This window comes from Phaenicophaeus curvirostris, chromosome 8 (assembly GCF_032191515.1).
Source record: "Phaenicophaeus curvirostris isolate KB17595 chromosome 8, BPBGC_Pcur_1.0, whole genome shotgun sequence".
Taxonomy (NCBI): Eukaryota; Metazoa; Chordata; class Aves; order Cuculiformes; family Cuculidae; genus Phaenicophaeus; species Phaenicophaeus curvirostris.
The window spans coordinates 193,112-215,751 of NC_091399.1; the positions used below are offsets into that span (position 1 = coordinate 193,112).

General features: G+C 43.3%; 1 protein-coding gene across 3 annotated transcripts in view; it reads left to right on the forward strand.

The window, feature by feature from the left end:
• Positions 1–22,640, forward strand: part of LOC138723156 (3',5'-cyclic-AMP phosphodiesterase 4B) — a 170,661-nt gene that overhangs the window by 145,423 nt on the left and 2,598 nt on the right. For all 3 annotated transcript variants that reach the window (XM_069862043.1, XM_069862045.1, XM_069862044.1), the window contains exons 7-14: positions 13,447–13,540; positions 16,539–16,717; positions 17,285–17,383; positions 17,520–17,684; positions 18,097–18,196; positions 18,898–19,052; positions 19,150–19,272; positions 20,262–20,444. In XM_069862043.1, the coding sequence (XP_069718144.1) occupies positions 13,447–13,540; positions 16,539–16,717; positions 17,285–17,383; positions 17,520–17,684; positions 18,097–18,196; positions 18,898–19,052; positions 19,150–19,272; positions 20,262–20,444 (1,098 nt within the window). The remainder of the gene's footprint in view (positions 1–13,446; positions 13,541–16,538; positions 16,718–17,284; positions 17,384–17,519; positions 17,685–18,096; positions 18,197–18,897; positions 19,053–19,149; positions 19,273–20,261; positions 20,445–22,640) is intronic.

The window sequence follows — 22,640 nt, forward strand, 5'->3', positions numbered from 1 at the left end:
CGTACAGTCTGCAGAGTGATCTCAGTGTGAGGAGCCGTTGGTTTGGAGACATGAAAACATCTTCAGGAGGAGGCTGCAACGGTCCTTACTTGGTCAGGTTTTTCCCTTCAAGTATCGCACTCAGCTGTCCGCTTCGGTCAAAGGCATTTAAATTTGTCACCACTAAATAGCAAAACAGTCTGATGTTTTGAAAACAGGATGCTTGGGCTCCACGTTATTAAAGAAAAACGGAAAGAGAAACAGTATAGATAGGAAGAAAGCAAATAGGCTCAGCATGCTCCCAAGTGCCAGAGCAGTATAAACAGTGACCTATCTTCCTGACCTCCGCTCTCGCTGAGTTCCTGGCCCCGCGCCACCCAAGCCAAACTACGTCATTTGCGACTGATAGTAGGCATGGCACAGCTGTTGCAAGTGTGACTCGAATTTCCTGTCTCCTTCCTCACAGACGTAGTTTAGAAAATCCAGAGTTGCAGCAACGGCAGGCAGAGAGGGAGGATCTCGGCATACGTGTTCGCGGGGTGATTCTCAGAAGTCCCTCACCGCAAAGGAATCGCTGAGGGGAAACGCCATGCGGAATGGCATTCTGGCTCTGAGCTGATGGTTTTCGGAAAACATCGGTTAAAACATGTGCTTGTAAGATGTGAGTTAATTACAGGAGAAGTGAGGAAATGAGCAGCTAATCTTACTGTGAGCTAACGAGCCTGATTGCACTGACATCAGTGTGAGCCAAGGGAGCAGGGCGCTTGCACAGTGGGACCCTACAGTCCTGTGAGCAGGGATCGGGCGTAAAACTGGTGGAGAGGAGAACAGAGTTCCATGTGCTGTCGTCGGCATCCGTGAGTCCTGACGCACTACTAGAGCGGTGCCTGATCCGCAAACTGACCCAGGTGCGTTGCTGCTTCAGCTGCAGGCTTCTGCTAAAGAACAGCTGACCATGCACAGTGCCCTTAACTTTCCAAACTAGTAGTTTTCCAGATTACCTTGTTCTCTGCTTTTGCAGAGATTGCAACCAGTGTAAAGGACATTTATTTTCCTCGCATTATGCTAATCTTCTGCTACGAGCACAGTAGGGCACTGCAGCTTTGCAGCGAAACGGAGTTCCATAGACGTTCAGTGCTGCCTGTAGAAGCAGACCACACATATTTACATGATTGTAACATATATGTATAGTATTTTTTCCCTGCATTTATCACTCTGCCCAGCTTCCAGCTCGTGCAACTGCTGTGTCTCAGAAGGATTTGTGAGTCATGGGCCTGCTGATAAAGAAGGGATATTTCCTCGCTTTGTGGCCACCCTGTAATGTTGCGTTTGGCATTAGGCAGCTGTCCGCGGGCTCGCTTGTCCTGCAGATGGAAGCGCAGGACCCCCTCAGCACTATGACCTAATATAGCATTTGGGATTTGGTGGAGGACATGCATAGTGCATCCCCGAATCATAAAAAAGGGCAAGTCTTTTTCCCAGCTGAAATGCTGATCTTGTCAGTTCCAGGTTTTCATGGGGCAGTGTTATCATAGAAATAAGGAATGGAGAAAACACTATTTCTCAAGAGCTACATTCCCATCCTTGTAGGATGCAGCCCAGATGGCAATGGACCTAAGAAGCACCTTGCCATCTCCTTAAATTAGACCAGACTTATTTAGAGCTTTTTGCAGTCCATCCAGAAAATAAATGGACAGATAACATCATTTGTGTTCTGTGGGGATATTCTAATTTGAAGTGGACAGAGGTTGTTGTTACCAGGGGTGCCTGCCTTGTGCTCTTGCAACTTTCCAAACCCACTTCTGTACCTGGACTGTTCATGGGGAACCCTTCCCTGCCAGCACCGCCCATGCAGCTGCAAACATCGCAGAGTAAATCCTTAAACTCTGTTCTTTGAACTCTTAAAGACATCTCTGTTACTACAGAGTGCTGAATAATGCAACTCAGATCTTGCCACACAAGACCATTTTCAGCTGTCGGCTCAGGGCAGCAGCATGGCAGGGCTCCATGCTCCTATCTTGGTTGCTTGTGAGCCAGAAGCCACTAAGATAAACATAACTGATTTCATTTTGCGTGTATTTCAAAGAGTATTTCGGTCAGAAAAGAGGAGCAAGGCCGCACCTAGCTTTCAGGAGACAGTGGCTAAATAAACATCTGGACACTAATGTAAACTCCTAAGGTCCATGGTGGAGGTCGAGTGTGGTATGGGCTGAGTGCCAGAAGCGTATGTGCTGGGCTGCACAGTCTCCACGCTTGCCCGCCTGTCTCCTGCCAGTCCATCAGCCTCAAACCCTGTCCTCTTCGTACGTGATGTTTCCCTTATGTGGTGCCGAGCTGTTTAGTCTTTCACTTGCTTTTGCTGTAACTTCCTTTGTTTAATATGCTTTAAAATAGCCAAGCACCGCACAAAGAGAGGCTTGTTCACTTGTGCAGCAGCCAGCAAGACAAAGAGACTTCCACGTCTCCTGTTTTTACAAGCTGGGATGAATCACTGAGCTCAACACGCGGTTCCCCAGCTGCACACCGGTATTCCCTTCGCCCGGGGACTTGCATTGTGGAAACGGGGATCCGCGACCGAGTGCTTGGGAGAGCTCTCCAGAGTGCGTCAGGCTGGTCAGAGCAGCCCCTGGCATTGCTCCACAGCAGTCCCTGCAGAGCTGGTCCCTGCAGAGCCCTAACGCGCGCACACTGTTGCCTGTGTCAGGTTTGATGTCGTTGGCATGCTCCGCGTCGCTTAACTGTTTCTTGGATGTGCAGCTGCTGTCTGCAGAGCAGGACACCAGGCGATCATTGTGCTCGATGAGAACTGCGGCAGGAGCTGTTGATACCTGAGGTTGGGAATATTCACATGATCTTTCTTTTATCTAATGGCATTTTATTTGTGTTAAGGATGTTCTTGTTCTGGAGGACAGGGCACGGTTTTTCTTAAGGTAAAGCTAGGTGTGGTGTGGGTTCTAGGTTTTTCAACAGTGAGCAGTGAACATGAGGTTGCAGTGAGACCTGCTGGGTGAGGAACAGCCAGCTCTGAACAGCGGCTCTGGCCCAGACTGTGAAACCCCTCATGAATGTTCAAAACGTGGGGAGCTGGGTCTGAGTCATTTGTGTATGAGTTCACATCGCTATCATAAATGGACTTTCAGGGTAGCTGTCTCTGTATCCATCCCATTCCTCCTCCCTTGCTCTCTGGCCTCTAAAATACTTCATTCTGATTATATCAAATATGTTGTAAGAGTGAGATGGAATAGTGGGTCCATATGTGGATGGGCTTATTTAACAATCTAGAATTTGGTCTTGCAAGTCTTCTGGGCTCTCAGTTCCAGATATTTTAGTTAAACTGATTCAAGTATTTAAAAAAAGAAATATTGGAGAGCTGCACCATTGTCTCTGAAAAGTGCTCGTACAGTATTAGGAACCACTGCCACTGCTGGAAATCCCTCCTAGAGCAAAGTGACTTTGAGTGGTGGATGCTTTCTTATCCTCTCAGACTGTTGTAGTAAACAGGTGGGAAAAGCCCAGATGATGGTGATCCCAGAGCACCACACCATATGTGCTGGTGGTGCACATCCAGGTAGCCCCAGCCACAGATGAAGACTTCAGGGGTTTAATTTTGGTTCAAACCTATCTTCCCAAGAGCCTTCCTGGGGAGCTTCCATCTTCTGGTACATGAGGGTGCCCAAGGCCTTCTAGCCTGTCCTTTAAACATTTCTGCTTGTACTTGGATGTGATGGGTTTTAAAATTCTGTGTTCTCAGAGTTTTGTGTTATAATGCATTAGGGTGGGGCTTAAATAAATAATAGCTCAAAGGCAGGTTCAAAATGAATCACGATGTGAGGGCAGGACCAGAGAGTGACTAACTGTTCTGAGCAGTGACCTCTCTGGAAGGGAAGTGAGGTTGCTGGAGTCGCATGAAATCTTGAAGGAGAAGCATCACTTAGGATGTGAGTGAACGATGAAGGATTTCACAGTAGGATTTAATCCTTGAAGCAGTCCTAATCCAGACCCTTATTTTGTGGAGCAGGCCAATTTCCACAGTCTGACTCCAAACACCTCGTTTTTTCTACCCAGGCACAGAGAAACTGCTTTTAGTGGGGTAAAATATTTGCACTAAGTGAAACTTAATTGAATGATGTTGTGTTATCGAAGCCAAAACATGTTGTGGAGGTGTATTGGTTTGAAGGCTCATCAGTGAGAGCTCATAGAGGGAGAGATTCCTCTGATTAAAGCCTTTGCTCTGTGTTTAAAGCAAACAAACGAGAAGTGCCTTACCTTGCTGCTGGTTTAGCACAGCTGGGCAAATGCTGCATAAAAATTATTCTGCAAATTATTTGCCTATCTCTATGTGAGAAGGATTTTTCATTTAAATATATTTACATTAATTAGTGTGTTCCGTATGGTTGCGGTGCTTGCATTAGGTTCACTTTGTTTTCAGCAGGACCAATTGCCACGCTTTCCTAGGGGGAAGTGCTATACTGCAGAGCTACACTGGCTTTTTCCACAGGATTTACTCTTGAATCTGTGTTTTCTGAAGCAAACAGACTTCTGGCAATTAAAAGTTGTCAGAGTTTTTCTCATTATGGGCATCTTGGAAAAGTCATCTCAGGGCACAAAGTTATTTGAATTTTTCACAGCCTGTTCTCCTACTCAGGCAAAACCCCAGCTGGATTTGCCTAAACGATGTCTGCAGAGTCTGACTCTAAATTAAATTTAAATTGCTGCTTCATATGATTAGCAAAATCCCATGTTTAATTGTATTGCTCTCTTGTTAAATGACAAATGCAGTTCCCTCTCAGGTTTTTTTTTTTGCAGGAGGTTGAGAATATAATCCAGGCACGTTTCGTCTGAGTGTCCAGCAACTCATGGTTCAGCCCTGAGCCCCGCAGGAGTAGGGATGCCTGTGCCTGCTCTGCCTGCCCTGGCAGCAACGAGCGGCTGGGGAGGCTCTCTGGTTTGTGGGCTCTTTTTACGTAGTTGTTTGGCTTCCTTTGGCACTCAAGGCTTCATCAGTGTGGTTTGCACGGGCGTGACTGACAGAAGATTTTGGTCTGAGATCTGCAACCTTCTGGAGCTGTATCTGCTCTCTAGGCCACAGATGTTGTCAGCTGTATCAGGTCTTTCTTTAATCAACTTTATGTCAACAAACAAGCTGCTGTAGGTTTTAATTTTGCTGTTGTTGCTTCCTAGCCTTCAGCTTGGGCTGGTACTCATCATCTCTTCTTCCTGATTTTCCTTCTGCGGTTAACATGATAAACATTTTTCCACCTGGTAAAACTCTATAAAAATGATTTTGCAGAACAAGTGTTTTTGCTTGTTTCTGGTTTTATTGACTCACCTCTCATCTGAGCAGAGAATAAAAGCAGCATTGGGATGAAAAACTGGTATGAATGCTCTCTATGGTGCACTCAGTTGCTCTGGAAAAGATGGTGCTAGTCTCAGAAGCTACCCCTTGCCTCTCATGTGTGATTTGTGTGATCCTTCTTGCTTACAGTCCTTTGTTTTATGTTCTAAAACACAGCTTTCAGTGATGGAGAGAGGGTGCAGTTCCCAGGGGGTCTCTGCTGATCCTCTGTCTGGTTGAGAGTTCCTGCCATGTGCAGTTTGGTGCTTACCAGTAAGGATATTCATACAAAATAGAATAGGCTGATGTGTAGACTCCAGATATAATTTAATGTATTAATTGGCTAGAAGAGATCTATTCTTAAGTACCGGAAGAGCATTTTGGATGAAGCAGAAACTGGCCTAAGCTTCTTCCAAAGGAACCCAAAGCTTCAGTTCAAGCTGCAGACTGGGCCATACCCAACCACCGTGTTTTTTCCGCCTGGGAGACTCACAATGTGTACTTTGTCACACCACGCAGTGTGAAATCTTAAATTCTCTGAGTCCTGGTATTTCATGTCAATCTAAACAAATTTAAATCTCAAGCAAGGGCTGTTTGGTACCAAACTCAATGGTATTGAATACTCCAAGACGTGAATTCATTTGCAATAGATGCTGCAGGGCAGCCCCAACCAAGGAGGTGGCGAGCAGATTTGGCCCTGCAGGGTATGGCACGCATATTCTCCTTGTGCCAACAAAAACTCAGGCGGCCCATCTTATAAACACATGACACATTCATCTTTGGGAAGTAAATGGAGTGGTTTCTCCATGACCTTACCAATTCCCCAGCATCGGGAGGAGGTGGTGGGGGTTGTCTTCTGCATTACCAGTTCCTAGTAAGTGAGTAACGTGCCCCAAGCCTGCATTTAAACAAGGAAATTCAGTATCGTTTCCAAGCAGAACTAATTCACAGTGCTTACCTTGGGCAGGATCCTATAGGGAGTTTTTCCTTTCCAGCATTTTAATGCCATTTGCATATTGCAAGTGTCATTTATCTGGAAATGAGCTGGAAATGTATGGGGTGATAACACTTATGCTTCAGGTTCCACTTAATCACTTTTTTAAGCCCCGTGTTGCGTAAACTTGTCCCACGCAAGGGAGGGTTCTGATGCTTTTAGAAATGCTAAACTTTACAGGTAAAATCTGAATATTGTTCTGTCTACATCAGATAGATGTTACTGCTTTCATGAGCAGCCACATGCTGATTTACGGCAACATGCTATTTATTTATCAACATTTACTTTGTGGATTTTTAAATTATTCTAATAACACAACGCCAACAAGTTGGTCATGATGCTACTCCTTTAAAGTCTTCCTTTGAACGTATGTATAAATCAACTCTCCTTTGATGTGAAATTGGAGATTTCATAACCGCGTGTTTACTTTATGGTTTAAAAAAATAAGCTGAAGGGAAAACAAAAAAAACTAAAAAAAACAAATAGTACTTTGTATGTCATTAAAAATAGTTTCTAGCACATTAAAAACTATATTGTTTCAGGAAACAAAAACTAGAAAGAGTTGCAAAAGCATATGATTTTTTTTAATGACTGATGGTTGACTGCAATCATTCCACTTTTCTCCAGGCACTGAAATATGGATGAAAACTTTCTCCATTAGTACAGATCAGTGTGAAATGGACTGATTTTTTTTTCTTTAAACATTTAAATGTACCTTCCAGTCAGCCTTCATGTGAGTGCTTAAAAAAGGAAAATTGATAGAAATTTTGAAGTAACGGGGTCAGTGGCAAATTTGTTCAATGCAGTCCTTTTTGCAAGTGATACAGTGTCAGGAAAGCACAGATAAAGGATGGTGTGCCTGCTTCTGCAAATCAGAGCATTTTAACTCTTTTGACTTGCAAACTTTTTAAGAAATCAGCAAATGAAATTCCCCAGCCCTGCAAAATCAGCAGGTTTTCGAAATGTACTTTGGGGGGAAAACAGAGTAATGAAAAATTACCTTTAGCAAATTATAAGGTGATTGTGTGCCAGAGATCGGCTTCCCTGCGCATCTCAGGAGCCAGCAGGGAGCGTCCAGGTCTGGTACCAACACCTGTCCTGGGGCACACGGGTCGCGCCCGGCGCTCAGGCAGAATCCTAACTCTGGGAGTTGTGTCCGCTTCAGGGTTAGGCACCTGGGCGGTGCAGGAAGGAGCTTTCCATGTCAGGAACAGAGAGCTAAGGATTTACAAATATTTCTTCCAGCTTCTCAAGCACAGGCAATGAGATGAATCTCGTCTTTTTAAAAAAAAAAAAAAAAATCTGCAGTCGTGCACAGGTGTCACATCCATTCCCTTCGGGGAACCAGAGGTCCAGACAAAAGCATTACACGCTTGCTGTTTGACCTGGTTGCTGTATGCACGGATGAGTAATTTTCCTCCTGTGTGTAAATAATTTCCGTCTGGACTCTCGTTCCTGCTCTGTCACACGGGCAGGTGAGTGTCAGCTCTTCCCAGCTCTTCCCAGCTCCCGGTGCTGGGTGTCCAATTATTCCCAGGAGAAGAGCTGTTGAAATGAATGGAGTTACATCAAAGCTTAATTGTGCCTCTGAAACTGAAGTCATTTATCTGGGCAATTAAGCTGAGAAGGATTCAGCCCGGCTGCCTTTGCTTGAAATCAAAGGCAAAAAGTAACCCTCGTACCACAAATCCTTTTGTTCTGGGGATTTCTAGGAGCGGTGGAAGAGGGAGGGGTGTAATGTTTGCGTCAGAAGGGTGGGTCGCCAGGAACAGAGTTTATAAACATTTTTACACGCTGGAGATCTGCACTGAGATTCCCCCATCAAAGTGTGGGGTGGGACCCCGCTCTCCCTAGGTACTCCAGGCTGGAGCCCTGCAGCATCTTAGCAGCTCTTTTATCTTGAAATTGCCCTCAGCTCCTGCAAATGACTAAAAGTTTTTTTTTAAGCAGGCTCTTTGCATAAAGGCTCAGCCTCAGGGAACCTCAGCTGGTATAAATCGACTTCAAAGGATTTACATCAGCAGCAGATACATGCTTTATTCTCTCTGTAAAGCATCAGGAACACCTCTGGTGCTGTAGGAATATATAGGAACAGGAATAACAACAGGACTGTCACTGGAGCCAGTGTGGGGCTGGAAAGGTGAAGAACCCTGTGACTCTCCCTAACCTTCCTAGGAAAGGAAGAGAGTAGTTTCTTCTGTAACTCTCCCTAACCTTCCTAAGAAAGGAAGAGAGTAGTTTCTTCTGTAAAGAGCCAGAAAGGTGGGATTTTCAACACAGAAGCACTGGGGAGATTCCCAGTGGTGCAGCCGTATCCTCCTGGACTCCATCCCACATGGCACACAGTGGCCCTGGAGCCAGGATGCTGCCCATGTGTTCGGGCTTCTAAATCTGGCTAGTACTGTCATAAATTAGGCCACATTTTCTTCCTTTGCACAAAAATGAAGGCAAGCAAACTTCACCTGCAGAGCATTTAATTTGGGTCAGGTGAAGGACCAATGCTGAATGGTTGAAGGAGGTGTCGTGCTCTCAGTGCCACTGCCCTCCCATGTGCCCACAGAGGTCCCCATGGCTGTGTCATTGCAGAGCCTTGCACCAGGGCTGGCATCAGCCCCCTGCTGCAGCTGAAGAAGTAGGAGCAAATAGCGTGCAGAAAATGTGAGCAGCGAGCGTGTGGCCTGGGCAGCCAAGAGGGGAACTGTGAGTGAACTTTCCCAATGGTAATCAAGGAAATTACTGCACGCACAACTGGAAAGCTGGAAAGAAAATGTGATTCCCTCTACCATAGAATACACGAAAAATGGTCACTGCTGGTAATCAAAGAATGATTCAATTTCTGGGAGACTTAATTTAGTTCAGATGACTTCTGCACTTACTTCAGAGCATGCAAAACAGGAAAACTCCATGCGATGAGATGGCTTTTTCTCACACAACCCTCCAGATGGTTTTAGACCTCTGTGACTTGCTGGGAGGGTCAGCTGTATCTCTATGCGTATTAAAAATTTCATTTGTAGCTTCATCTTAGTTTCGTTATTCACACGTTTTTTGTCAGTTGAATGTGTTAATCACATGGTCCTGTGGTCAGAGCTTGGGGTAGGGAGGAGAGATTCCCCAGCCCATTTCCTGAATTTACCTCTTTTAAAGGGAAAAAACCTCCTCAAGTCAGGGTGGGAATTCCCTCCCACATATGTCCTCGTGTGCGTACATGCATCTCCTTATGTGTGCCTCAGTTCCCCTCTATACAGCAAGGTTAGCAGTGCTTATTTCCTTTGTAAAAGGCACTGAGATGGTTATTAATTCTGGAAATAAGAGCATATATCCACATGTTGCTTATAGGCATAATCATAATTGCCAAGCTGAGGGCCATGCTCTCCTCATGCACGAGCTCTTTAAAGCAGTAACACTTCTGTTTGCTTAATGGCAGAGCAGTTGGTATTTTCTCATTGCTAGTGTGCAATCTGTTTGTTTTACCCTTTGCTGTCAAATCGATTTAACGAAGGGATCGTTACAGAGGTTTGCACATGACATCAGTCATTGATCTGTGCAGAGAGGCAGCGATGCAACGTGCTTTCTCCCTGCAGGTGCCGCAGGCAAATGGCAAAGCAGTTCAGAGGGAGCGGTGTCGCTCTAGAGCATCCTGACATCAAGGGAAGCTCAGGAAAAATCCCAAATACCCACCATGAGCAGCAAAGACAGCGATTACCGGAGTGCACCATCAGCATGCCTCGGTCCATGCTGAACTGTGTTGTTTTTGAAAGAACATTGTGTAATTAAGTAAATCCTTCTTAGGTGCCAGCATCATTCAGATGGTAAATTGCAATAAACTTTGCAAAGCATGTGGGTATTCTCATAGCACCGTGGGTGTCTCCGCTGGGTTTGGCACCAGTAGGCCTTTCAGCAGTGCTGTAATGCTGCAGTCTGCGTTTAGAGAAGGTTGCTGATTAAAAGTCTGGAGAAGTGAGCAAGATTAAGGCTGTTGGTGGAGATGAAGGGGACAGATTTCTGGTTAAAGATCAGATATGAGACTCCCAAGGTCTTTTATCTGTCCTCATCTCTGCTGCAGATGACTTGTGTGACCTTGTGGAGGCCATGTAATTGCTTTGTGCCTCTGTGAAAAGGCAGCAGCCGCCCTTTGTACGTTAGGCAGCCAGTTGTGAGGTAAAGGCATTTTTTTCAAATGTTTGTCCACCACTTGGGATTATTTGTCTGAAAGGCGTGATTGTATAGAAACCCCGACTGATTCAATGTTGCCTCAAAGTTGTTTGTGTGATCATCTGATTATGGCATTTTCCTTGTAAAGATAAAGTCCTCAATCCAGAGAAGTGTCTTGGCATGTGCTTTGCTGTAACTCTGTGGGAGTGCTCATGTGTTGGTGCTCGTGACCAGTGAAAATACGTCACTGTGACGAATGGTAGGGTCAGAGCTCTCCTCAGTTCCCATAGGCTTTCTCTTAACTCAGTCTTCATTCTTGGTGCTACTTGTTCTCCATCGCTAAGGTTTCTCTTAGGAGTTTCAAAAAGGCTTTTGTTCCTCTTGGTTGGCATGGAGTTTGTTGGAGACCCCACGAGCCAAGGCCCTTCCCTGTGTCCCAGTGCTGTGAGATGCCCTCCTGGGCGGCCAGCATCCTTCACATCCTGCTCCTGCCTGTATCCCATACAGCAGTATTTAAACTGGATGAGTAACCTGGAAAGTGAGGTCTCACCGTGTGACATTCACACCAGCGGATCAAGGCAGGTTCCCACAAGAGAAGGTGGCAGAGGTGGTGGTGACAGACTCTGGGCAGGTAGCATCCCATCTTTGGTTTGTGCGTATGGCCACGTGGGAAAAGGGAGGTAGCATCAGTTTTCCACCTCTGATAAACATATATTTAAGGAGCTAAGAAAGTGGGTTCACAACTTCATTTGCTCTCTGGGGTTCTTATGGCCAAAAGGCTGAGCTGAAGTCCCACCTGGATGATGCCCTGTAGTGGCTGGATCTGTGCCTGGCTGGTGAGGCGTGATTTTTTCTGGTGCTCAGTGCTGATCCAGCAGCCTGGGCGAGGCGGGAGCTGCAGGCTCTGCGTGGGCTCTGCATGGACTGCGTGCAGGCTCTGCCTCTCCTTGTCCATCAGCTCTTGCTGCAGAGGCTGGGGGAGCGATGCAGCACTGGCTGCTCCCCCCGCCCCATGCCCACAGCGCGCGAGGAAGCCTCGTGACGTCATGCAGAGCAAGGCTGATAACGCTTAATCAAGGCAGTCGGAGAAAGGGAATAATTTTAGAGCAAAGATTGCACTTTTATTTTAGGAATCCTGGCTGCTGCAGAGCGTTACAGCCAGCGATCACCAAGGACATCCTGAAGCAGTGCGAGTGCTGCAGGCAGAGGTGGTTTCTTGCTGTGATCTGTATCACATACACGATAGAATGTGTCGTGCCTTTGATTTGATGCTAAAAGGACAGCTGCATCTTCCTAATAAAGTGATTGCACTTCAGTTTAAAATAAAAATTGGTGATTAAAAGTTGAAATTTGGATGAGAGTACATTCTTTAACAAAGGAGTTATTAAAATCTTATATTGTGATTACTGACTGACATTACAGATTTAAGGTTGTTTATACCTTTACTCTGAACAATACTTCCCATTTGTAAAGGTACATTTTGCTACATTGCCAGATTTTGCCCTTTACCACAGGGAGGGGAAAAAAAACTACGATCATACTGAAAATGTGAAAAAAAAATGCTTTTAAAAGCCCATATGTGAATACTTGCTTTGAAAATCCTCGGTCTCTGTAATGAAGGGGATTTTTTAAAAAAAGCAGAAATCAAGAAGAGACTGCTGCCTGCTTTTGACTTATTTAAATATGCACAGAGCTTCCTCCATTTTAATCTTCCTTATAAAAAGATGGCTGTATTACTCAAGCTGGCAACCCCTCAGAAATCAGCGTCATTTTTTTGTCGTGCTGTTCAGCTGAGCAAGGCTAATGTGGAGTGGGGACCCCCTTCAGCCAACTAAGCAACCAGGACGATTCATAATTCATAAGTGCTTCCAGCCATCCAGCTGAATACATTTGGATTAGTTCTCGTTTCTTCGTGCAGTCCCTGATTTCATTATTCTCTCCTGCGAGCAAGTACACCCATGTTCAGCCCTCTGCGAAGATGCTATGCCAAGCTTGGCTTTGTCTGGGATTAGCAACTGCCGGGCTTTGGGGGATCTCTGGCTTTGATGAACGCTGCTTTTTTTTATTGACTGGGGAAGGGGGGTGTCTGTGTGCCTGAGGAGCTCTCCTGTCTTGACCGGCGATTTCTTTGTGAGGATTTGTGGACGGTGCTGTGGAGTTTTCCAAAATGCCTGAGGCAAACTATTTGTTATCTGTGTCTTGGGGTTATATTAAGGTGGGTTTAAAATCCTGAGGGGTTATAAATGACGGGGGGGGGGGGGGGGGGGTTGTGCTGTATTGCTTAGATAAAAATTCTGTAAGGAGAAAATGTTTTCTAAATGGTTATTTATGCGTACTGTGTGGCAAGAGATAGACATGTGTGTACTGTGCATGTAGTGTACATGTATGTAATTTTTCCCCCCCTTTGGGAATTCACTGTTGCGGGATAAAATCATGCAGCAATAAACATGTGTGATTAGAAAATTAGGAAGATCATAGCCTGTATATCTGGGTGAACAAATGCTTGAATCCTACATTTTTTGTAATGATCCAAGCATATCTTCAGATTTATGGCATATTTCTCCTCTGCTCTATTCTGAACGTATGCAGTTGTCTTACACTTGCATAATTCAAAATGGAGCAAAGTTATAAAATTCAGAACAAAAGAAGGTTATAGGATGTGGAATTCAAACCAAATGCAAGAATTTGATCTTTTAGAGAGATTACCTGAGAGATTATCTTCTGATTTGTTACAGTAAGAACTAATATGCATCTTCGGAGGAAATTAATTCTGTATTTGAGTGTACTGAAAAGAAATATCTAGTCATGATGATGCTGAACAGTATCTAAATGAAACCATATGTCGCTGACTCCATTCCAAATATTTCCGTAAATTTGCTTTTAACATCTTACTTGTGGACTTGCTTGTGATATAGTTAGAGCTGTATTAATTTGGAACAACATTCAGAAAAATGCCATCTTTGTGTATGTTCTCTTCCCCTCCCAGTTCAAGAGGATGCTGAACCGGGAGCTGACACACCTCTCTGAGATGAGCCGCTCCGGCAACCAGGTGTCCGAGTACATTTCCAACACTTTCCTGGGTAAGGCATTGAATCCCAAGCTTTTAGGTGACTCAAAGATAATGATTAATGACAGCCTGATACCCACCAGTCAGTGCTTGCACCCGGTTATCCTTTGGGGCAGAGCATTAATTAAGTGTTTTGATTTTCCACTTTCAAAATGGGTATGAGGAAGAAAACAATACTGTGATTGAATAAGTGTGTCCACAGAAGAATTCCTTCTCCAAATCAAAAGATTTTTCTGTTTACTTTGAATTATCGGTAGCTGCGTTATGCAGTATTTGATTTTTGTGTTGACCTTATGTAAAGGACAAAGTCACAGAAGCCCAGCTGCATACTCTCATCTTTGAAACTACTGCCTCTTAGAGCTACATCTTCACCATGCAGAATCAGGGGTGCAGACAATTAGGTTCAGCCCAGATATTTATGTATTACTTTGTGTGCATTTGCTCATTTTGCTCTGGAAGCCAGAATAAAGTGTAAAGAGAATATTTTGCATTTCGTTAGTTTTGTTGGAGCTCGTAGGACTACCAACATGAATGAAGCCTTGTGTTAACAAAATATATTTGTTATGAAAAATAATTTTCTGTGTTTGCGGGCAGCTTAGAATTTGTGGCCATTTGCATATAAACTGAAGCTTAGCACAGGACCCTCATATACATAACTGAGTTCCACAGCTTCCAACGCTGAGTGTATGCAGGTTGCCAGAACTTGTTTGAGGACTCATGCCCTGCGGTTAAGAAGCTCCAGAGTGCATTCACTGTACGACACACAATTATTTCCATTAAGGGATTTTAAAGTGATTTCAGTAGCCAGTTGCAACTGGAACTGCTCTGTGCATTTAGGACACATCACATCATTAATAATCCGTATAAGTCTGTAGCTGCTTTATGGGAATCAGTTTGGCCCTGACTTATCACTCAGGTTAATCATGACATCCAGAACGTGAATTAATACAGGGAATAGAAACAAGACTGCCTAGCTGCCAGCCAGCAGGCCACTTCTTCAGCTGGAGAGCCTGGAGCGTACACAGCATGCTGGGGAGCATGACCACTGTGGCATTTCCAGGGAATTTGTTGTTCATCAGCTCTTGCCACTAGGCATATTTCTCTGGAGCAGGATGTGCTGCAGCAGAAATATCTAGTGTGGCTTGATACTGTGGAACTAATATAAACCTAATAAGCCACACATACATTCAATTCTAGTGGAGCCTGTACCTCAGCAGGGGGTAATTAGCTGGGGCTGCTGCTGGTGCTAATGGGGCTGTATTATTCCCCATACTCAGACTGGGTTAGGTAACTGCATTTCCCTTTGCAATTCTTGACAGTAGTCTTGTCATTCCTATTTTGCTCTTCTCACATATTCTGTAGCCGTGACATCCTCGCTGTGTTGTGGCTATAGGGCCATGTTACTGCTGAGTGGTGCAGACTCTCCAGATTGGGCCAGATTGCAACTTGATTGCTCTTATTAAAAAGAAACGAATACGGCTTTTAAAAAGATCTTAACGTTTTTTTTAGGAAGTCATGCTGTTACATTTTTATGAATTGCATTCCTGCCCCTAAAACTTGGTTTAAGATTAAATGAACACACAAAACAACACGAGTCTACAACTTGAACAAACAAAGAAATATGCGAGTAGGACATCCATTTCTCTCCAAATTTGTGTTTGTTAGATGGGGATAGCTTAGAGATATTAAAACCAGATCACAGGACTCGATTCAATGGGCTTGACTTTATTAAATGAGCTGGGCAAGGCACCAAGAAGGAATGTCCTCTGAAGAGGGGCCAGTCCTGCAGCCACCATTTGGTCGATGAGAGCAAGGACGATAGCTTTATGAAGGACAAAGATGAAAAATGGTGGTTGGATCCTTTGCCATATCATGTTAATGGAGGAGATCACGATGGCTATTCAGCATGTGCCCTACCCTAAGGGGCGAGGGGGTGTGGTTTAACAAATCAGATTTCTGTTTGAGAATGCCTGTTTTAGCTGCCTTAGTGTGTTAGTCATTGCTAAGAAGATAACATAGAGAAAAGTCCTTCTGTTGTTCATGGCTTCCTTCTTATTGGCAGTGTTGCAGACACACTGGTTGTTCTTATTTCAGAGATCTTTCAATTAAGCCAAAGCAAAAATAACTAATGCCTAGATGTCTCGTCCCTCAAGAGGTCCTCAGAAATGCAAAGGTGCAAAGATAATTTAATAGCCTTTTCTAAAAGTTCATGAAAAAATTGTTAGTATGGAAGTAATGAGATGAACCACTGTATCACCTTTCTAATGCAGGAAATAAATCAGTTGTAAAGGCAGTAAATAGCATATGTGAACTGATTAATTAAACATATCTCCACAGACAAGTTTGTGCCCACTAGGCACCTACTTACGTGCATTAATATTGTTTCTGTGTCTGAGCATGACAGTAGAGGTGTGGCCTATGCATTGTGTATTATTGTATACATATTTGTAAAGAGCAAACCTTTAATAGATCAGTGATTTATTGGATGAATCTGTTATTAGGTTGGTGTTTTAAGAGCAGGGGTTAGGGAGGTGGGTTTGGCACAAATAAGTATCAATAGAATGAATGTGAAAATACAAGCTTTTGTACTTTATTGATGAAAAATGTGCTGTGTGAATATTTATTTTCCTGAAAATAGGTAATAAAATTAAATTGAGATCGAGCCATAAGCTGAACCTGGTGCCCTTCAGGCCAGCTCATTCCTGGACATGTGCTGTGTCCTATGCAGCTTGAAAATGACTGTGATGAAAGCAGCTTGGGGCTTTGTGTCCCAGCAGGGCTCTGTGGGAAGTTTCAGTCTTGCAGGGGGCAAACAGAGGTTATGCGACTGTTTTGCTTTGATTTTGGTGCAGTTTGGTCCCAAAATTAGTGAAGGCCTCCTGCAAAAACACATGGGATTGAATTGGTGTACAGAGCCACTTAGTCAGTAAAGCTAAGAGCTTATTTTGGGTTGTGTGATGAGTGCTCACACTGCAAATGATATTGACTCATTTCACCTTTATTTGTTACAGACAAGCAGAACGATGTGGAGATTCCTTCTCCCACACAGAAAGACAGAGAGAAGAAGAAAAAACAGCAGCTCATGACACAGATCAGTGGAGTGAAAAAATTAATGCATAGTTCCAGCTTAAATAACACCAGCATTTCACGGTTTGGTGTGAAAACAGAAAAGGAAGACCATTTGGCCAAGGTATGACAGATTCTTTCAGTTCTAGAAGAATCAGTATTATGCCTAGAATTGGTATAAAACTGGAATTGATGTCCCTAAAGTGATATGGCCATTACAAATGCTGTAATTAATGGTACCAGGACCTAACAGTATATTCTATGTTCATAAATTCCTTGCAAATATACCTAAAATGATAATAAAAAAATGTGATGAAGGCTGAGGAGGGCAGTTATCAAACACAGGAACCTGCAACAATGCTACATTCAGCAAACTGGCTATGGAGACTTTGTCTCTGCCAGAGCATTTCTTCTTGCTGTCTGGAAATACATACTACAAATAATTCCCTAGGCACACAGAGAAATGTCTTCTCCTTGTTCAAGTGCTTTGACATCGGCCTTTCTCCGTTACTCTGTGTTCATGTACTTTATTAAGTGCCTGTGTTTGTGCACTTGTTACTTAATTGCCATAATGAAGATTGAATTTGCATATTTTTAAACTTTTGGAAAATGCAAAAAATGTGGTGCAAGTGAAAAATGCAGAATTGTCTTGAAAAATATTATTACTGTTCTCTTTTTGTCCTTTTGAAAGGAACTGGAAGATCTGAATAAGTGGGGTCTCAACATATTTAATGTTGCAAGATATTCCCACAACAGGCCTCTCACCTGCATTATGTACGCGATATTCCAGGTGTGTGACGTTCTGATTAAATTTGCTGTTCTTTCACAACACTTTTAGTTTCTATTTGCTTTCTGTTTTGTTGACATTTACACTGTGACATCCTTATTTGATATATGCCTGTATGCTGATTCCTTTTACTGTACAGGAGCGAGATCTACTGAAAACGTTCAAGATCTCATCAGACACTTTTGTAACATACATGATGACACTAGAAGACCACTACCATTCGGACGTAGCTTATCACAACAGCCTCCACGCTGCTGATGTTGCCCAGTCCACGCACGTTCTGCTCTCTACCCCTGCGCTAGATGTGAGTTACCTAGTTTGAGCTAGGTGCTTTGTGTTGGGCAGTTGTTGTTTTTAAAGGTGCGATGGCAGCTTAAAAGCACCACATGGCCTGTGTGAACATACAAGAAAAACCTTAAACCGAGTCAGTCAACAGCAGCACTCAGACTTGCAAAAAGCAGTGTGCTGCCTGCCCTTCTGAGGGCTCAGTTTGCTGCCAGGGAAATCACCACTAAGAAATTTCGGCAGCCGCTTTGCTGAAATCTCAGTTCGATCTCAAAGAGCACATGCTACTTGTAGACCTTTCTTATGAGTAAATGTCTTATCCTCAAAAAACTAATTTTAAAAGCACATTTTGTTTCTCTAAATCAGCCTCCCAAACTTTGAGAGATAAAACATAAGGACTTTCCTGACAAATTCCTTTTCTTCCTTCCTAGGCTGTCTTCACTGATTTGGAAATCCTTGCTGCAATTTTTGCAGCTGCAATTCATGATGTGGATCATCCTGGGGTCTCCAATCAATTCCTTATTAATACAAGTGAGTATTGTTTCAAAACCAAGTTCATCTGCAAGCTGGGAAACCAATGGAAAAGCACTTTCCATCACAATGACGTCACAATTTACGACTTTCAGACTGCATTGCTTTTTCAAAATGTTGTGCAGTAAACTAGTTAGGCATTTTGAAACAAAGTGGTAATTAAAATGAAATTCCTAACAAAGGAAGCTATTGTAGTGCAATTTGCAAAATGCCCTTGAATCTTGTGAATATTACAACTTGCTAACGTGTAATAATTATTCCAGTCCTGAGTGCAAATTTTCTCATTAATGTAAGATAAATAATGCTGTTGCTATTGGCAATGATAAAGCTAAATATTGTGGTTTGTATTGTGTTCTGCAAGAGACTAAGGTTGTATCTTGATTTCAAAACATGGGTATTGTTCTTTTTTGGAAAGTATGTTTGCAGGATTCGTGCTTTCTGCTTTCAGTGATTCTGAAGCACATAACTAAGTAAATTGAGTATAATTTGGTTCATTAGAAGCAAGCAAAGGGCTGTTTATATTATATACATATGTGCTCACATTAGAAAACCGCATGCTCTTGGCACACATGAAGCAAAAAAAGAAAGAATTTTCTGATGTATTGCATACAGATAAACATTTCAGTACCCAGGCCAAGCATTTGCTGTTTGGAATCACACATTTCACATGCTGAAGTCACATATTTGTGTTGCTTTGCTAGATTCCGAACTAGCCCTGATGTACAATGATGAATCCGTCTTGGAGAACCACCACCTTGCTGTGGGCTTCAAACTGCTTCAAGAGGAGCACTGTGACATCTTCCAGAACCTGACCAAGAAACAGCGTCAGACGCTCAGGAAGATGGTGATCGACATGGTATGAACTATGCATACACTGCTCCCCTTCTTAAACAAACAAAATGGCTTCTCTGTATGGTTTCTGGTACTGAGATCCTATTTTCACTTCTGTAAAGGTATTGGCAACAGATATGTCCAAGCATATGAGTCTGTTAGCTGATCTGAAGACTATGGTGGAAACCAAGAAGGTGACCAGTTCAGGAGTCCTTCTTCTAGACAACTATACAGACAGAATACAGGTACGTCAGCCACCTTTCCTGGATTTTGCATATTTTGTTTGGGATTGAAGAAACTCTGCTCCTGTTTCTGCTGTGGGTTCTAAATGAGCCATATATAGAAGCTACTGACCTAAATTTTCAGCAATCAATTTTCTTCTGTCCTACACCACAAAGAGGTACAAGGCGGTCCCATATCTTTTAGGTAAAGGGGCTTATATTTTTAACACTTCGAGCACGGAACAGCGAGTGTGTACACTCTTCTAAAGTTAATCTATAAGGCTGAGTTTTTGAGAGCTCCTGAATTTCCTTGCTGCTTTCTCCCATTTGTTTCTCCTGTTGAAAAAGTATAGCAAAATTGCTATAGCATTGCCAGATTGCAGGAATTTAATTTCTGACTGCATACCTAAAGCAACTTTCACACTGAGCTGAAATTAGTGGTGTATGGTCTGTTCCCTATATAATCTCATCCTTGATTCACAGGAAAGACAAAGCAGTACTGCAATGGGTTATGTAGTTAGGAGGACAAGATACATTCTGATCTTCTTTCCACTTCTTAAGAACAGACTCGTGGGAAAAGGCTACTGATGTTAAAACATCTCATTCTGTTGCTGTCTAAATCCTTGCAACTATAATTAGTCAAGCACATTTTTTCTGTGTGTGGAAGGGATGTTACTTGTTTAATAAGTAGTAACATTTAACCATCTGAGAGCATGGAAATAAATTTTGAATAGTGGAGAGCACCTGCATTCAAAAACAAACTATATGATCATTGCCATAACCTCACTCTGTGTAGGTATCAAGTTGTCTGAAAAACATACAGCATGTTTTCAAAGCAGACCGTAGCAGCTAGGCTCATATACGGAGATGTTGTGATGTTGATATTTTTATAGGCTGTTGCATAATCGACGAGTCTTGTGGTTAAATGTTCTGAATTAAGCAAGCAGATACAGCTTGAAACTGTCTTCTTTTTCCATTTGATTTTATGAGTATTCTGATTAATGTAATTGCAGGTTCTCCGAAATATGGTACATTGTGCGGACTTGAGTAATCCCACAAAGTCTCTGGAGCTGTACCGTCAGTGGACGGACAGGATCATGGAGGAGTTCTTCCAGCAGGGAGACAAAGAGCGAGAAAGAGGAATGGAAATCAGTCCAATGTGTGACAAACACACAGCGTCAGTGGAAAAATCACAGGTAATTGGCTGAGCGCTGCATTTTTGTACTGCCGAAGCTTGTATGTTTTAAAGCAGAGACATAATTCATTTGCTTTCTCTAGCACTATTAGGCAAACAGCCAGCTGTTCAGAGGGTTTGTTCTGATTGACCCTGACATACAGCTGTGCCCAAAGCTCATATAGACTGGCAAGGCTTTCAGTCTTCTTTATGTACCCCGTAGCATCTCCTCATTTCCAAATGCATGTTCATCTTCCCCTGTTTGTGTCCCAGTTTCCAGAGTGAGTTCATTTCCTTTTGTTCCCCAGGCTTGAAAAGTGCAATTCTGATCTCCCCTTCTGCTAGGTCTTTTCTGCCTTCACGCCCTCCAGCCTCCTTAATTAGCACCTCCTGAACCAACTGACATTGTACCAAATATTAGACATTCATAGCAATGAACTGCAGGGTAACAACCTTCTTCCAGCTGAGATCCTCTTCAGGACACTGAATAGGTCTGAATGTCAGTCGTTACTCTGCCTTGTGCAGAACAGTTTTGCAGTGCATGATCTGGCCAGCTAAGTTAGAGGTCTGATGGAGCTGCGTACCAGGTGAATTCAAAGAGATATTTACTTATGTCTGTACAAACCTTAAAAGGAGCTAGATGTATCTTGGTTTTTGAGATGAACTGGCTCACCCCTAGATTTTGTTCTGACCTGTGTAGCACAAGCTGTAAAATTTCACCCGGTTAGTCTGTAATGAAGCTGGTAATTTATGTTTGCCTAAACATATTCCAATCTTTATATAATGGTTGTTGTTTTTAAATGACTCGAGCAAGTCATCATCGAGGTTTTTCAGCTTGAATAAGTAAAAAAATTGATGATAATTATTTCCAAATGTCCTCGAGGGCTAAGCCAAGTGGTTTCAAAATTATTCACTCGACCGCATGGTGATTTTGTTGGAAAAATCTGTCTTATTTGTTAACCTAACAAGAAATGCATCCTTCGGCCAGGCTTGGCTAGAAAATGCCCATGTGTTCTGTGTGTGAGCTCTAATTAATGTTTTGTTTCACATATGCACTTCACAGAGGTTTCAAAATGGCATTTTTTGCTAAGCGAAAAAGAACAGGAATTGTCCAAAATGGCTACCACCTAATGGCAAGGGAGAAGGGGCGGAGGCATGTCCAGTCTGGGGTGAAACAAGGAACTGATGGCAAAATCATGTTCAAATATCTCAAAGCTCTACTTGTTACCTCTTTATGACACAATATTGTAAGAGCAGTGCTGAGCCATCTGGCCAGCCATTCCATGATGTGGGGCATTTGTTTAAAGAAAAAATGACTTCATTACAAAGTGACCAATCATTAGGTATTGGTGGTGTGTAGCCCTTGAGTGTTTTGGGTGGTGGCAAAGCAGTTGAGTAACCATACAGGACTTCTTTTTTAACTTTAAAAGTGCTCCGGAACATGTGCTGCAGGAAATTTTCATCACCTTTTTGTTTAAGCTGCCTCAACAGTACGTTACAATTGAATGTTAATGGTTCTATTGACATCCTGTTGTGTCTGAAGGAGGCATGTGTGATTTCCAAAGCAAACATCTGCACATTGAGTCTGGCCCCTCTGAGAGCCATTTTCCTGCAGCACAAAAATGTTGTCCAGCAGAGCGAGAAGTGACACATTCTGCCAAGACGGAAGAATTTCAATCCTCTTTATGGCCATTCAGTTTTCTCCATCCTGGACGTACGTCCTCTTAGTCAGACAATTGAAAAATGATTTAGCTCAGAGCTTACGCGCCAGCCGGCGGAAGGATTGACAGACTCAGCCACAACCCTCACTATTTCCACCGCTGGCGCATCACTCCACAAGAGTCAGGCAACAGCAATCTGTCCGCCTTCGTGCAGGAGTAGTACTTCTTGGGACAAGCTGACCTGCTTTCTGCACTCTTTCCAAAACAAAATGAAAGGAAGAGGAAGCTCTACCAGGGCCAGCTCTGCGGAGAAACACAGTGGCTGCTTTGGCAGAGCAGAGGAGCAGTGCTGAAATGTTTAAAGGTGCAGCACCACGAAACAGTTCAGAATAGGTACAAACTACACACTAGAGTAAAATACGCCTAGAGATTGATCTTCAGTCCATAAAAGCGGTGGCATTCGGCACAAAGGTGACTGCTTGCCCTAGGAGCACTGGCATTTTCACAGCTGCCAGCCCCATGAATACCCTGGGGTCACAGCAATGTTGCCATAAAGA